The sequence below is a fragment of the Strigops habroptila genome, chromosome 10 (genome assembly GCF_004027225.2).
Source record: "Strigops habroptila isolate Jane chromosome 10, bStrHab1.2.pri, whole genome shotgun sequence".
NCBI classification, from domain to species: domain Eukaryota; kingdom Metazoa; phylum Chordata; class Aves; order Psittaciformes; family Psittacidae; genus Strigops; species Strigops habroptila.
Genome location: NC_046359.1, coordinates 27,463,413 through 27,480,332, shown reverse-complemented (window position 1 = coordinate 27,480,332; position 16,920 = coordinate 27,463,413). Strand labels below are relative to the sequence as shown.

At 37.8% G+C, this 16,920-nt stretch overlaps 1 protein-coding gene across 2 annotated transcripts in view; it reads right to left on the bottom strand.

Moving 5' to 3' along the window:
- The window catches only part of BABAM2 (BRISC and BRCA1 A complex member 2), a 165,075-nt gene that overhangs the window by 15,972 nt on the left and 132,183 nt on the right, over positions 1 to 16,920 (bottom strand). For both annotated transcript variants that reach the window (XM_030499067.1, XM_030499068.1), the window contains one exon: positions 6,409 to 6,561. In XM_030499067.1, coding sequence (XP_030354927.1) covers positions 6,409 to 6,561 — 153 coding nt within the window. The remainder of the gene's footprint in view (positions 1 to 6,408; positions 6,562 to 16,920) is intronic.

Genomic DNA, 16,920 nt, shown 5'->3' with positions numbered 1-16,920 from the left:
AAGACCATGGAGCCCACCTACTGTTTTTACTTAGTTTATTTTGCAATTGATCAAGCATCTGTATTTATCTGGGCTATTAAATCTCAGCTGCTTCTAAAACCACGTATTTCTCTCTACCCTTTTCTCTCAAGCAAGGGAGGACATTTTTTTTGCATCAGTTCCTAACTATAATTCCATGCTCTAATATAGATCTAGCAGCTTTGATGAATATATAATGGAGTTCTCTAATGAAGCCAAATCAGACAGTTTATCATAGTATTTCTGGATCACCACCTAACTGTGGTTACCTAAGAACCACCTACATGAAATTCCAGCCTTTAATTCCTACAACGCAGTTGTCTTCCAGCAAAGTGCTATTATATTCCACTCATACCAAGCCAACTCTTCCAATCTCTTCTGTGCATTTCTCTTGTCAATATATGAGAGAATCCTTTTTTGCAGAAAGAATATTTACTATATATTGGAATGCACATATGTACAGTTCACACATATACATAATGTCTATATAAAAACACAGAAAACTAGTTTCCTAACAGATTTATTTCTATGCACTTTCCTATAGCAGCTATACTCCTCGTCTTTAAATAGTTGTTTTTCTTTTCCCACCAGTCAAAGCTTTTAATGAGAAGTGACCGGAAACAAATATCCAGGCCCTCTCTTGTTTGGCTGGAAATCCACCCATTAATGCATGACAGCACTGAAGATCCCTGGCAGGCACCTGTCAGAAACTAACATACCATAACTTAGAGTCAGACTTAATTATCCAAGGAGACATTTAAAGAAAAAGTACATGAAAAATATGACTCAAGCAGTGCGACTGTCATGTGTAAGCACTGTATTCTGTAGTGTATGCAGAGAACAATGTAAGAATGAACTAATATCCCGGGAAAATCTAATTAAAACCTGTATCTACTTTGGTATTATATCTACAATCAAATAATTTTGTTAAGGTTTGCTGATAAATCAACTGCAGAACATGCTCCCAGGACAAATGCAATCATTGAGTATTTTAACAAAACATCATTTTTTCCATTTGCTTTCTACTTTTCACATATAATTCTGGTCAGCTGACACGCCCACAGTAAATCAGTTTTGATTTAATGGTCTATAAAATCAAATTAACTTCTTTGTAAGCTTCACATGGCTGGTCGTCACATCTCTTCTTGTTATGGCTGTCACAGCGTATTGGCCCTTTTGTGTTCTGAGAAAGAGCCCACCAGCGGCAACAAAATGTCAGCCTTACTTTAGGCAAGGAAATCACTTTTGTTCAGTTTCTGATACACAACTATTGAAAACTAATGAGTTAAACAAGCAGCCTAGCTCAGCACCTCAGCATCTCAGCCATTAGTTTGTACCTACCCTGCTGCTCTTTTCAAAAAACATCCTCTGAGCCTTGCAAATGTTCAAACACACACACACATGCCTACGGAAGGATGATGTTCCTATGTCTTCTGTTCCCTACTCTCATTCTTCTAAATTTTTTTTTAAGTTTAAGGTAATGCACACAGAGCCAAAGACAGTCACGAGAAAAGCTTTGTGAGTGAGTATATGTAAATGCAAACAAGTTAGTTTTTGGAAATCTACTCTTTAAAGATGCCTAATGTGCATGAAAATCACATAATACATGCAAATACAATTTGCTACTTTTATGAATAAGCAGGAAAAATACTGAAATACAAACCAAATAATGACAAATGATTTATTACCTTAATTACACCTATCAAGGAGACAAGATTATAAAAAAGGTGCAATGTTTACACGTAAACTTTATAGCAAGATTCAAGGTAGCATAGGTGGAAAACAAAGGTTTTGTGGAAATAGAGAAACTTGTTACTTTAAGTGAATTTAAAAGGTAGTAATAGATATTCTGCCTAAAACGTGAAAGAATTCTGACTTAATATAAAATGTTGGAGTTGAAAAACTGGTTAATGTCAAAATAAAACATCATTAAGGCATTCAAAATTTACTGAATACAAGAGCAAGTGTTTGACATATCACACTGAGTTTGTCTAAACAGCAACATAACAACTGTCCCATCCCCCCCCCTTAATTTTTTTTCAAATATCCTTTTATTAGACAAAAAAAATGCATTTCCTTTCCTTACCAGGGAAAATAAAAGCTTAAAGCAACCATTTCAGCCAAATAGCAACTAGTATCTTCACACGATACCCATCTTCCAATTTGATGATACTCAATGAAAAGGTATTGATGAGGCTGAAAATGCTATAGCCCACTGCACCAGCCTAACACTTCCTAATCATAGCATGCTTGTGCTGACCACAAACTATAGCTGCAGCCACGCTGGTGATACACACATAGCTCGCACAAGATGTGTCTGCATATAATCTTAAGCTGCACTTGACCTTATGGCAGAGCAACAGCCAATATACAGTTGAACACTAAGAGCCCTTTTAAGCTTTCACCCTTGCAGAGCCCTGAGGGATATGTAAAATTAACCTAGCATTCAGCAAACACCGGTGAGTGGACAGGGACAACACTGTTATCCAGAAACCAGCTTTATCAGCCACCTTGAAAAAAAGAATATGAACCCTCAGAAAAACTTTTTATTGTGATACCAGTTTTCCATCCTCCTTCTATTTTTAATGACGAGTAGGAGGATTTATGTCAGATAAAAGAGTAAACTGAGTCTTAACTTGCTCTGAGTATAACCCAAGTCTACAGAGCAGCACTGGGTCAGACAGAAATTGGGCATCTAAGAACTGAACTTAATTTGTATAAACAAACAAGCTTTATTTACTGTATTCCTTCATAAAATCCCAGGCTTGGAGTCTGCATGTCCGTTAAAGAATCCATTTATGTACACTTGAATGCTTATTTAAGCAAAAAACGAGAGCTTTCCCATGGAAACCACGCAGAGATGTTTTACTTCACACGTACACCACAAACAAGGCTGCTAACTTTCCATAATTTACTGTATTTTCTTAGGCTTGCTATTGTATTTTAGGACCAAATCTTTTGGAAAAGCTGCTTACGCAGGAGGCCACAGATATATAAATAAATTACCTAAGACAGGCGAAGCCTGAGATGTGAACTGAGAGGAAACAGCATCTCAGCAGCTTGTAAGAAAACGTTAATATTTTTGGTTTCCCTGTTCCTAGCTGGAGGAACAGGTTAAAATTTTGCATTTAGCTGAGAAACAAGCAATCCAGAGGCATTTGGAATCACACTATTTAATCAGGACTTGATTTGTCCCTTAGAATTAAATCAAGCCAGAGGGCAATCCCTGGGCTAAGACAATAGCAAGCTTCAGTTACCAGATGCTATCTTTCAGTGAGGAATCTAAGTCACTGGGCCTCAAAGGAGCCAGGTGATTTTAAAAGCTGCTCAAGAGGACACAGAGAAAGAGAAACTCGATTTCATGGACTTTATCAGATAGACATAAATTGGTCCAATCACTCCACCAAGAACATGAGCAGTTTTCCCTGTGAATGAAGAAGATCCTCTTAAACTGATACTCTGATTTGAGAACCTGACTCTTAAATCTAGGTGTAAGTGTGAATGCATACAATCTACTTCTGTATGTATGCATTTTCAGGGAGTAATTTTGCTCCTACTTATAGATACTACTGATTATCTCAAGGCTACAGCAAAGGGTGAAGTCCTAACTTCAAAAGAGATGCCTACCTCTGCTGGGAGCCACAAAGATAAGCAAGGATACCAAGACTTTCAAGTTTAGCCCTGAGTTGAAGGAATTAGATGGGCCTCACCTGGTTGGGAAAAACCCCAACAACCCTGGGAGAAGGCTGGGCACAGAATCAAAGTCCCTTTGGCATGAACTTATGACAGCTCTGCCTATGAATAAGCAGGCTGCATTGAGTTTGCTGAAAACAGACGGCAGGGCTTGCAAAAATTGAGGACGAGGGAAATTGCTGACTGGTGCTATTTCAAAGCTGGTGGTGTTTCTACATCCTATAAGCAATGCGGTATACATGCTTCATTCCATATATGACTGGGACAGCTAATGAACCCAGTTGGTGCAAAAGCAAGTAAAAGCTATCCTTGAAGGTGTCCTAAGCTACAGTGAGGAAGATGCAGACTGATCCGTTAAGTGTCTCAGAACAAGGGCAGAGAATTTGGTCAGATACCAGAATGTCGAGTGGGAGATCCTGTGGCTCTACAACAGTAGGGCCAGAAAGATAAAACAGAGCTGTTTTGTCTCAAAGGATTGCCAAGTACTTGGAGACTATTTCGTGAAGAGGGAAAAAGATACATATAAGCAAAACCTAAAGGACAGCATTTAGAAACACAAACAAGTTGTCTCTGATTTATCCAGGGTTAAATCTACTTCAGCTGAGCAGAGTTACATTGCTTCTAGAGGCTAAATCATGTATCCTCCTTTTCTGTTTTTATTAGGGATGTTTTGACGTGGTGCTTGAACTAATATACTTAATTAGAATACTATCGTATATATCTATATATGTTCCCATATACTTTGCTATATATATTCCTATATTCTTGGCCCATAATGTGGCTACAGCAAAAATAGAATGAAAAATTATCTGGATGTGTTGAAACACACTAAACTATTCTAAGAAGCCCTAGCAAATATTTTAGGCAGGCACTGTTTACATAAGGTGCTCAATTGTGTTAAAAATCTTTCTTCAAATATGCTAACACGTATCGTAACATCATACTTTTCTTGATACAGATTTATTTCTGGTACCTAGTGAAGAATCACTACTTGTTCCTGCAAGCAAAGCGCTTTTAACTAGAGCGGCTTCTCTGTCTCTGCAGCTCAATGATAGTTATTTCAGGCACTGCAGCATACTTTCTTCCCCCGCTTCTCATCATCTTTCTCATATTACGTATCCAGTGTAAAACTTAAATGCAAAGGCTCAAACAGAAGAGTGAATAACCTCACAAAACGCACATGTGATAGTAAGTGTACATATTTAGTGCTTTTTAAGGAACTGTTATAATACTTCTAAATTTCAAGTGCAGGGCAGAGAAGTCACTTATATACACCCACGTCAGAAATGAATGCACTTAGCAGACAGCACATAGGTACTTGTAAGCTTCCAGCTGCAGAAGAAGTGCATTTTGTAGTACAGTTATAAAACAAGCCACAGTAACACTTCCAGTTTTTTGTTTTTTTTTTTTGAACAAAATACTCCTAATATTCTGCTAGAGAAAAGAAATGAGTCTACAAAAGAAAAATCATATTTGATCAAAAAATGGCTCTCCTAGACTGTATGGTAGCAAAAATAAATACTAGGGAAAAAACTCCATTACAATGTATCAAAATTCAAAATTAAATGTTACTTGATGTTCTCCGTACAATTTAAATGTATAAAATCTGCAAATGCTTCAGTCAATTGTTGTTTGCTTCCATCATTTCCAAATTACAGTCTCTGTCCATGCCATTCATTTGATTTACTCAGCTTGAACAATTTTCATTTGACTCTTATTTACGCATCTTTGCTAATTTAATTTAATCTTCTGATTGTCATTCAAAACACTCATCCCAATATGCCTTGTTATTTATGCAGTTTGATGCCTCTACATGCTGAATAACTGATAACCCAGCCTGTTTAAATCTCTTGCTGTTCTAACATTTCTACACTTTGGAAAATTGAAATATCGCAGCAAGGCTTTTGACCATGTTGCTCCATTCAGGTAAAATCTTACTTAGTATATGAAAGGGGCACCACTGCCCACGGCAGCTTGCCCTTGTGACAGAGCCACTCTGGGGAGGCTGTCCTGTCATCTTTAACTGAAGGAGATGCTCAGACTGAAGTGGTGTCTCCCCAGCCTGAAACAAGGGGTTGCAGAAAAACTGCAGAGGAAGGAGTCAGAGATTCTCTTGTTTCTAGCCAACAGAAAAAGCAGTAAAGAAAGAGACAGTCACATTTTCAGATAACTTTCTCACATTCTAATAGGACTGCCACCTGTGCCAGACTGGTGCTTTGCTCTACCTCCTCCTGTTCTTCTATGTCTTTTTACTACAGCCTAATTCCATACCTTTCAGGTTTTTCTTCCTTGCTTTCTCTATATCTCACATGCTTCCCTTCAGGGTCCCCCCAACACCCACACAAAACCATGGAGTTACCTTGACTGACTGCTACCATGCAGATTATTCCTGCTGGGAGCTATCTTGTCTGCTTACCCTGGAAGCTCTTTGGAGCAGAGACTGTCACCACTCTGTGCCCATACAATGCCTAGCAGAAAGAGTCTTCTTTTGATCAGTCCTCTGGCACTAATGTAATATGCATGATTAATAAAGGATCTGTCTATACTCATATCTGGGAACGCTAGGACTATCCGAGAACAAAAACAGGTTCAGCTTTTGTAATGCTGGAAACGTACAGTTAAATCCACAAAACTTCTACTGGCAGATAACCATGCAACACATGGAATACTTAGAAGGAAACAGCAATCAGACTTACTTTGCTCTCTTGGCCATTTCATTGCCATCCCAGCGGGGGCTATAAGGGTAGTTCTTCTGGGCCTGGGAGTACAGTTGGCCACTGTTAGTGAAGTGGTAGACGGACTGAAACGTTAGGGTTGGTTGGTCTCGAGGAAAATATAGGGGAAGGTCAACTGAAATACACAAAGGAAAAGAAAAAAATATTCATAAAAAAATACCATTGCACTTTTTCTTTCTTTATTTATTGATTTATTTTTATTGGGAATATAGAATTTCTTTCTGTTGGTTTAAAGGTGAGAAAAAAGGATTAATGATTAATATACACTTCTGTATTTCTTATAAGTAATGTTTCCAACGCATCTCTGTATGGTACACTTTGCTTTATCAAAACACTGTTGTAAAGTACATAATTAAAAAATGCTTACCTAGAGCATTTCTATGTTAATCATAATGTTTACACCATGACTATTTTGTTATAGAAAAAAAAGCACAGCTATTTTCCTTTACAGTGAAATTTTCCTTTTCAAAATTCACAAAATACATTCTGTTCATGCATTCCATTCAAGAAAGAGATTTCACTTCATCTGCTTTAGCCAATTCATTTTAGTGCCCCCATGGACATCACCATTCTCATTTTACAGCTATCTGAGACCTAAAGTGGTTAAATGATTTGATAAAGGATGTAGAAAGAGTCAGTCACATGAGTTGGAAAAGATCTCAACTTGCTGTCATCTGCTAGACGAAAAAAACCCAACAACCCACAAAACCAAAAACACACTGCAGAGTCACTAATACCCAAAATACCTCACTAAAAATAAAAATCAGAACCTCTTAGTTCCCTTTGCTTATCACTGTCTCATGATCAGCTAGGTCTGGCAGAACAATAGCCTGCAACAGTTAATAATATAGTCAGAAACTGGTTTTTAACCTTTTCATTACTAGATTTATACTTTAGATTTTCTTGGTCTACTCAATTTCAGCTTCAGAAATCTGTAGTTAAATTGAGTTATGATGACAGACTTGAATTAGTTACATTAAATGTCTAATCTAACACCAAAATCAATAAGAACATGCGTTTCTTTTAAAGGTGTACACTTCATTTATAAAGCACCTATGACTGTACTTTCCGTTATCTTTCAAATCCCTGTTCTTTAATTCTGCACAATGAAAGAGCACTGCAACGGAACAGTAACTCCCTGTAAATCCTAAATAATTTTTTCCTATTGGTGTAGTGATGAGTCAAATAAATTAATAAGATTATAACTAATTCATATTAGCCTAGGTTCTTGGTATTCTCTGTCACTTCACAGTCCTTTTTCAAGAGAAGGAAAGACTCCTAAGTTAATAAACAGGTTGTAACAGCTGAAGTAGGAATCAAAGCAGGTGGCAAAATCAGTGCAAACAGAATTTGAAGTGAAAGGAACATTACAGGACTAAGCCCATCCTCAGGCACAACAGGATCTCCCCTCCAGTACACTTGGTAATGCGCTGTATTTTCTACTTTTAAATACTTCATAGAGCAGAGATTACAGCACTTCCTTTGAAATCTCTGCTCACAGACTGAGATATCAGTGTAAGACAGGTTTTATTTTTCCAAATACCATGCTATTATCCTGTTCGTTTCTTAATTTTTCAGTTTCTTCTAACCACACCTGAAATACTTGGATGTACGTCAGCCACACCACAGCTCCCTTTCTTCTAAATTACCCTCCAAGCTCTATGAGTAAAACTATTTGTAGCCATGAAGTACACAAAACTGAATGTGTTTGAACATTGAGACTCAGCTGTAGCCTCAAAATACAACAAATCACTCTGGACGACAGCGTTTGCTCAGTTCATGACCCAGTGTCTGAGCTACACGTGCTAACTCCCAGAGTTCTGGCGACTCAGCTCACATAGCAGCTTCCAGCAGATATTTAAGCAGTAATGACATGGGCAGAGTTCTGCTAATTTGAGGGCAGATCACTGCTGTAGCAAAGGTTAGATTCAAAGATTGCTCTGCCAAATTCCTCTTTATAACATGATTATTAAGTAACAACCCTGAAAAACATTGGTGTATCAAGGCCATTTATCAGCAAGCTGTCTCCTCCCCCTGCAGATGTCACGTGCGTGCTGCAGCCTGTGAAGGACTTCACCGTGGAAAACAGTATGAAGCAAGAAGACAGGCTCTCCATTTTAATGTTATAAATATACTTCTACAGCTCTGAGTGCTTAAATTCTGTTCCTCTAGTGCATCTTTTTCCTTAAGTACCAACTCCTTAGCAGAAAACTACTCTGTACACTTGTGTATTCTATCACTGTGTGAAAGGAATAACAAACCTTAGCAAGACACTTGAGTAATAGTTTGGTCCTTACACTTAACTTTTTACTTGAGAATTCCTAACTTTCATTAAGTTTCATTTGAAAACCTCTGTATATATAACAGGCGCAAGAAGTAGCAGTTTTCTTCTTGTTACCTAAAGCTAAAGGTTTGCGCTTAGGAGAAAGTACCTAGCAGTAGAAAGACTGTTTAAATGGATAATCAAGACATTGCTTTCACTACAGAGATGCTTCCATTTGTTATAAGAAGCCTTTCCTTCACAAGGATGTTCTTTCAACAAAGGTACCACCAAAATATAACAGAAAACATTTTCCTCTTCTATGAACCAAAACCTGCATAGGAATTTTCAGGAATTACTTACAATATAAACTGTTAAATCAGATAATCAGATTTATCATTGTGCATCCCACATCTGGCCAACAGCAGTATCATCCCGAACTGCCCCACTCCCATTTCTCTAACCCTAGTGTTTCCTTAACACAAGGTGTGAAATGAGTCCAGACCAAGTAAAAAAACCTGTCCCTAATTTGGAACACAACCACACCTAAAAGATCAGTAAAACAGGAAATAGCCTTGGAGTTGTAAAGTATTCTACATATCTCAAGGTAGCCAGCTATTATTTCAGCAGTAGGAAGGGAAGGGAAGGCAAGAACTCACTTCCGTCGCAGTGGGTGCCCATCCATTGACACTGTGAGTGCACAAAATGCCTGGATTTGAGGTGAAGCATTTTACTGTATATGAAAATAAACAAATACCACTGGTAGTGAACACCAGCAAGGTGATAAAAGGTCAAATTCTGCTCACAGTCACGCAGGTTGATAAAGAGAATGTTTCTTTTTACTTGGTTGTACAGGCAACCTGACTCTCAATCTGTGCATTAATACAAAATCAGATCTGCCTTCATGTGATACATAAGGTGGCAAAGGAAGAGTTATCATAATTACATCCCAGACAACATTTACACTTTGTCATGAAAAAATGTATCACAATGCACTGCTTTTGTAAATCAGCACCTGAACTAGGCAAACTATAAAAGCCTGCTTTGGTTTGGCATGCTAGTTACCTAAGAACTAAAAAAAAATGTATTCATGTTGAATACAAGTACTATTTCCAAATAACAGCTGAGTCATAAAGTACCCTGGTGATATGTCTGCAGAAAATAAGCAGATGACTCATGTCTGTAAATTCCTGAAAGTACCAATAGACCCCTTGCTTAGTCATCTTTTGCTTGGATGCTGGGTTCACGAGCTCTGTAAACTATAATGAGGGATCTAGCTTTTAGTAGGACTCTCTCTCCCTTTTTTCCTCTCTTTTAAACCAGTGCAAATTATCTCCCTAAAAATAACTTCATCTACGTAAGTGAGTCACTTCAACTCGCAGGCTTATACAAGTCATGCAGTTAAGAAGTAATATTTGGTTATGAAGGTAAAAATCTTGCTGTCAAACTCAGGTTTAAAATGAAAATTATGTCAGAGGAAGTCCCATTTACCCTTCTCTCACAGAAATAGAAACATTTCCTTTGGAAAATTTAAACAATTAGCTCATTCAGGAAAGTAAAGCTTTCCAATTTAGTTCCATGCTCAAAGTAATTTAATCCTGATGATTTCTTACTTTGGCTTTTCTAAGCATCACACTGTTAACATAAGCGGAGCTCAAAGAAGCAGACTGGAGAAAGAAGCCAATACCATAGTAAAATACTGCTTTCTCTTATGTTACAATTTACAGATCATTTTTTAGAAGTCAAGTTTTAGAAAGCCATAATGTGGGGAAAATCACATCTTTATGAAAGCTCTACATGAGCAGAACTTGGAGGGCTGATTTGGGTAATTAAGCATTGAGTAAATTCTTTGGTGATTGAACCCTAATTTTCCCACACAGTTCATAAGAAAGCAAAAGAAAAAGGACTTGCTTGTTGAGAATGAGTCATGTTGTAAAGAAACTTAATTACAGTTTATAAATAGTTGAAGTTGCTCTCTTTTTGAAACGTAAGAAACTATCGAGAAGTAACACACAAATTTGCTTCTCTTGACTTAGCATTTAATGCATACATATATTCAAAACATAGTTATCTTAAAGCCAAAATCCTGATTCATTAATAACTAAAAATCTGTGCAATGAATCAGTAAGCTTGAATTGTTCATTTTCTTAAAGAACAACCATCTGAGATCTGGAACAGGTTACCTTGTTTGTTAAGCTTATGTCAACAACTACAGAGTTGATTTTGACAGTCTTATTAACTTCAAAATAATATCTTTAGCATCTAGTTTTATAGCTTTTTAAACAGGGTATGAAATGTGGAAGGGATAAAAGCAAAAACATGCAAATGCATACACCAGTGCTGCTAGAGGGTTTCTGAAACAAAAATGCTCAGAAGAAAAAGGCAGGGTTACCACAGTGCTCCCCTCCCTGCCTTTAAGTACTGGAGAGAAGAGAAGGGAAAACAAACCCATGCTTGAAATGCATGCTGACCATACAAATATTTCAATGTAACTTAGATGGTAATATTTAGAAATTTTTCCATGTACTGTTCTGTTCTAAAGAAAAGGTTTATTTATCCTTTGGATGGCACTGGGTAAATCTAGATATTTGTTTTCACAGAAGTCAACATTTACTCACTGCATGTTATGCACCATTTTAATGCTTGGATGATACTATACTGGTTATCTTATTAACCTTCTGGATGCTTGAATCTGCTGCAGTTTACTGCACCTATCATTTCTTTTGCACTCATGAACACTGGCTGATCTGGCTATTTTACTGGTGAGATTTCTCCTCCTACAACTTTTCATAGCCTGCATAACCTTGATTCAATCGCTTGCTTTATGGAGCAGTCTTCAAACATAAGGTAACAGAGTAAGTATTCTTTCCAGTTCAGCGCCTAGGCTGGACAGAGCTGGCCAAAGGAGACGCTGTTCTGGTTTGCCCCACCTGACAGACTCTACCCTTCTGCATTTATTTAATGCACAACACTGAAGCCTTGCTCTGGTTAAATATGTATTAATTTCTGCATGAGCTTTTCAATGAGATGATTCTAATCATCATAATAAATGATGATAAATAAAATATATCAAAATTTTAAAAATATAATATAGTTTAAAAATTGTTTCACAGCATCCTCATGGTTGAGAGGCTATTTAGGGATTCCAGACCAGGAACAACAGAACAAGGAAAGGACAGTCAACCTGTGTACTGATGCCTGTAGGACCCAATTCTTCTGAGATTTGATAGTAGACAATCCTTTATATAGCCAAAACACAACTTCTACTCCTTCCCACTCCTTATTTATCATTCAACTTTGGCCAGGACTGCCTCTGCATTCAAGTACTTCTGATGAAGCAAACTAATGGAACAGGAAACACATATTCCAGACTTCAGAACTGTTTTCTTATTAGTATATATTCATCACCTTTTTCCTTGTTCTTTTTTGATTCACTGAATTTCACATTCTCTCTGCTTTACTTACAACTGAGCTCACAGTATGGGGAGAAACAACTTGTGGATTTGAATGCCCTGCCTCAAACTGAAAAGTTCCTTGAACTCAGGGGTCTCCAGTTTTCATGATGTGTTCATGTGGATAAGACTCATGTGAATTTACAATGCAACTTGGTGGTAACACAGATAACATATTATATATAATGCTCCTTACACATCTATCAAGCTCTGTTTTAAAAAGAAAATGTCTGGATTTTCTGACATGATTTCTCCTATGTGAAAGCTGTTCCAGACAGCCTGTATGATGGGCGAAAAATCCCCATCTATCTTCAAGGAAAACCAGAAATTTTCAGTTTTTACATAGAAATTCCAGCACAGAAGTCCCTTCAGGAATCATATTCATCACTGTACCTGCTGAGAAATCCGAACAGATTCAGCCACAAGTATGTTGGGACTATAGTGGCTAGTACAAAGCTCTGCAGGGTAGGATTTCAGGCTATTTTGCCTAGTGAATCCTTCCTCAACTCTTATGTGATAAAGGCCTTTGCCCTACATTCTACTGGCAAAAATTGAAAGGGTGAATTTGGCTCAAAACACAGAATTACTAAATGCCTCAGCTATTCTGCTTTAGTGCGTGATGATGTAGTCTTGCAAGAATGAGAGAGCAAGGATGACAAATAACATATCAATGGCATTACTGTGGGACTCAGGTTAAAAGAGCATAGTCATAGGAATTTGAATTTGTTAAATATTATTAGGGCTAATATCCCTTCTGAAGAAAAACAGGTTCTCTGCAGGAAGACGCTATTTTGAAATCAACATTTCAAAATTTCAAATCTGAAATGAAAAGCTGTTTATGGAATTTTAGCTAAGGCACTTTGGGTGTGTTGGTAATCACAGCTGGTTTTGAAATAATGAAGTCTGCCCTTGCTACAGGAAATACCCCACCCCATCGGCAAAGTTAACACTTGTAAAGTAAACGAGTAAGATGAATTTATATACAAAATACTTGCAAATACAGTAAAGTAGTTCTTCCTTATGTTCAGGTGGAACTTCCTGTGTTTTAATCTTCTCTCTTCTAGGCTGAACAGGGCCGCAGCTTCCCTCAGCCTTTCTCGTATGAGAGATCTCCAGACCCTTAATCATTCTAGCAGCCCTTCACTGACTTGCTCCAACAGCTCTGTGTCTCTCTTGTACTGGGAAGCCCAGTCCTCCAAGCGAGGCCTCACCAGGATTGAGCAGAGAGGGAGGATCACCTCCCTTGATCTGCTGGCAATGCTCCTCCTAATGCAGCCCAGGATACCATTGGCCTTCTTGGCCACAGGGCATATTGCTGGCTCATGGGACAACTTGATGTCCACAAAGAAGCCCCAGGTCCCTCTCTGCAGAGCCCACTACTATTTCTGAAGAATGGAAACAATTATTCCAACACATTACAGGGAGTAGGTTTGTTTACTTGTGGATTTCAATGAGACTAGAATAAATTTATGTCTTAGGTTTTTTTTTTTTAATTATTTTTTTAATATAAAGTATGTAACCCAGTTTATTTGAAGAGGACTGCATGACACTGCTGTATCTACTTTGTGGTTCTTATTCCACTGATAATAGGAACTACAATATAGTCTAGGCACCCATGGCAACTAGATTCATGATTACTATTGTTTTAATTTTCTTTTAACGTAGGCAGATGATACTGTTGTAAAAAACATTCCGTAGTCCCATGTCTTTATCATAACCTGCATTTTTCTTTTTAAGTACCTCAGCCTTCACATAAAAATGGCATTTCAAAAAATGTGCCAAAAAATAGTTTAAATTCCTTAAGTTATAGTCATGTGCTGCAGACAGACTATTAAGTCTTTGTTTAGTCTTGAGAGGAACTAATAACAGATCAAATCAAGATATTCTTCAAGCAGTTTCCAGCTATGCAATCAAAGACCATGAAAAAGTGATGTAACTTAACCCCAAAACTGCTTATAATGTCTTCTTGCTTTGGGGGTCATCACCATCTCAACGACGTCATGCTTCTTCGGACTTTCACAGCAAGACTGGACTACCTCCTAAAAATATCCCATGGAATCCCTCATAATCCTACATTGAGCCCAAAGAAATGGCACAATGGCCTCACAGCTCCTTCCCTTCTCCAATTCTGTAACCAGGATTTTTTTTTAATTGAGAGAAGGGCTTTTATTTTACCTTACAAGCTACAGCTACTGACATCTATTTTGCTTTAATTTTTTACTTTAGATTCTCAAAGATCTTCATTCCTTCCCCCTTTCGTTTTTATTTCCTTTTATTGTTTCTGCTGTAATAGTTTCTATAGTAACTTCTCTAAGTGCTGAATGAGATTGGATGCTACTAAAAGCTGTCTCTTATCCATCTCAATTGCTTGAAGCTTACACTTTAAACACAGTTGCAGTTGTTACAGGCATAAAAAGCAAGCTGTGCCTTTCTTGGTCACAGGCTGCTGACCATTGCATACAACTGGTGAAGAAAGGCAAAAACTTGTCCTCATGCTTTCTCAGTAGACACAGTTCTAAACACTAGGAAATTTTTACATTACTTTCCAGCAGGACAGGAAGAATTCTAAAGCATGTTTTACCCAAAAGCAGCTGTGCAAAACCATTAGTTTTTCTCACTGACACTTTATTAAGCTTATGAGGATTGCAAAAAATCTTTTCCTGTTTTGAATGCTGCCTGTGATTTGAACGTAGATTGATTTCATTGTCATCTGTGATCAGCGTGACATTATCCTGCAGGTCAAGAGGACCCTTTGCTGACACGAAAGGACCCTTTGTGGACACACATGCTATCCCATTCTTTCAAGCTCTGCTCCGTGCGAGCTTATGGTTTTCAAATCACAACAGAGTGTAAACCTGCCTGACCCAACTAGCCAGCTATGCCACTCCAGATATTTTTAAAGCTAAATGGAAATCTATTTACTGCAATATAGGCCATTGTTTCTTTCCACTCCTGAATAATACAATTTATCACTTCTACCCTTGAGGCCACCTTTCACAGATCTAAAGGCTTAGCCTTCTATCACCTTTTCATGACCTAAAGAATCAGTTTGTTGAGTGTAATTCTTTAAGCCACTCTTTCTAGACTACCATCCATTTTTTAGTGCTCTCTGTGAATATTCCTTCGAGATGAAGCAAGACAATTAACGGATCACAACCCTAAGCTTCAGGGACAAACTGTTCAGGGATCTTGCTCCTCCAATAGAAGATCCTATGGGATAATGCTCCTGGAGAGAGAGGGGTCCATGATTACCTCCTCCAAGCTCAAGAATGGTCCATCTTAATGAGCAGAAGTCAAGCAATTAGTAGCAGGAAGCTTACATGGATGAACAGGAGCTCCTGACAAAACTCAAATATAAAAAGGAAGCACAAGAGAAGTGGACACTCTCTGGCATGCAGAGACCAGGTTGGGAATGTCAGAGCTCACCTGAATGAATCTGGCAAGGGGCATGAAGGACAAGATGGGCTGCTACAGCAGCAGCAACGGCAAAAGGGAGACTGGGGAAAAACGTGGGACTGCTGCTGGATGGGTAGGGCAACAGGTGACAAAGGAAACAGAAAGCAGCTTAAGCACCCCTCCTTCCATCATTTCAACATTTAATATCTTTGTGACCAGTTCTACCTCTAAACCAAGCTGTATTTCTTATTATTAAAAAATAAACTATATTTACCTATTTCATAAAAGGCATGCAGCAGTCGCGTTTGTGTGCCATTGCTGTGTTACATATGGATTCTTAGGAAAAGTTTACTTTGGTGACAAAGTGATTGTCATTTGGTAGAAGGAGATAGGGAAGAAGGATACAGAAAACCTCCTGATAAAGCTCTTGTTTCTAGAAATTCCTGTGGTGTTCTGTATCATCCTGGTTTTTAATGAAAGCAGTGCCTTGTATTGAACTCAGGACTGATCCATGTGAAACCCATGCTCATAATCTCCTTTCCAGACTGAAAACAAAATATTTGTTTTTTACTTGCTACTATGAGCAATATTCAACTTACTGTATCTCACACCTTTAACATAATTCTCACCCTAGAGAAAAACTATCTGTGAATGCCCATATGAGACAACATCAAAACGTGTAATCACAAGACATAGAGTAGGACGAAAAAGTATCACGATCTGTACTCAAGTCCCAACTCTGTCAATGACATCCTGCGACCCGATTACTTTTTTCAAAAATTGAGTGGATAAAATAGGACTGTATCACTTCCCTATCTCAGGCATCTTTCTGAGAATTTATTAGTTATCTGTCATATACTTGGGCACACAGTTAGCACTCTAGATATATCTATTAGACAAGAAAAAGCAACAAGTTCACTTTTCTTGAAAGTTGCAATTTTATACGAAGTTATTACAAACCTGTCAATCCATTTGTTAAAGTGCTCATAGTTCCTGGAAAACATCAATTAATGTCTACAGCACTGTACTAACAGTTTTAAAGAATAGAAAATATATGTGTTTCTCAGAAATTAAAAAGTTCAAATCCACCGCAAAGTGACACTTTAAAATAGTTTGCCAGTCCACCCACGTCAGGCCATCATAAAATCCTTGTAAAACCTAATTCCCATCACAACAGTTGTTTCCTGTTTATTGCTGTTCATACCAAGTTTTCTGAATCGCCTGGTGTCCATTCTCCCTTTTTGAGCAGAATTATGAATACAAACCTAAAACTAGTATATACTGAGTGACATGGTTACAAAATGAACACACAGAAACAGAAAAAGAGGAAAAGAAAACCTCTGTTTTCAGATTCACTTGCATGCAT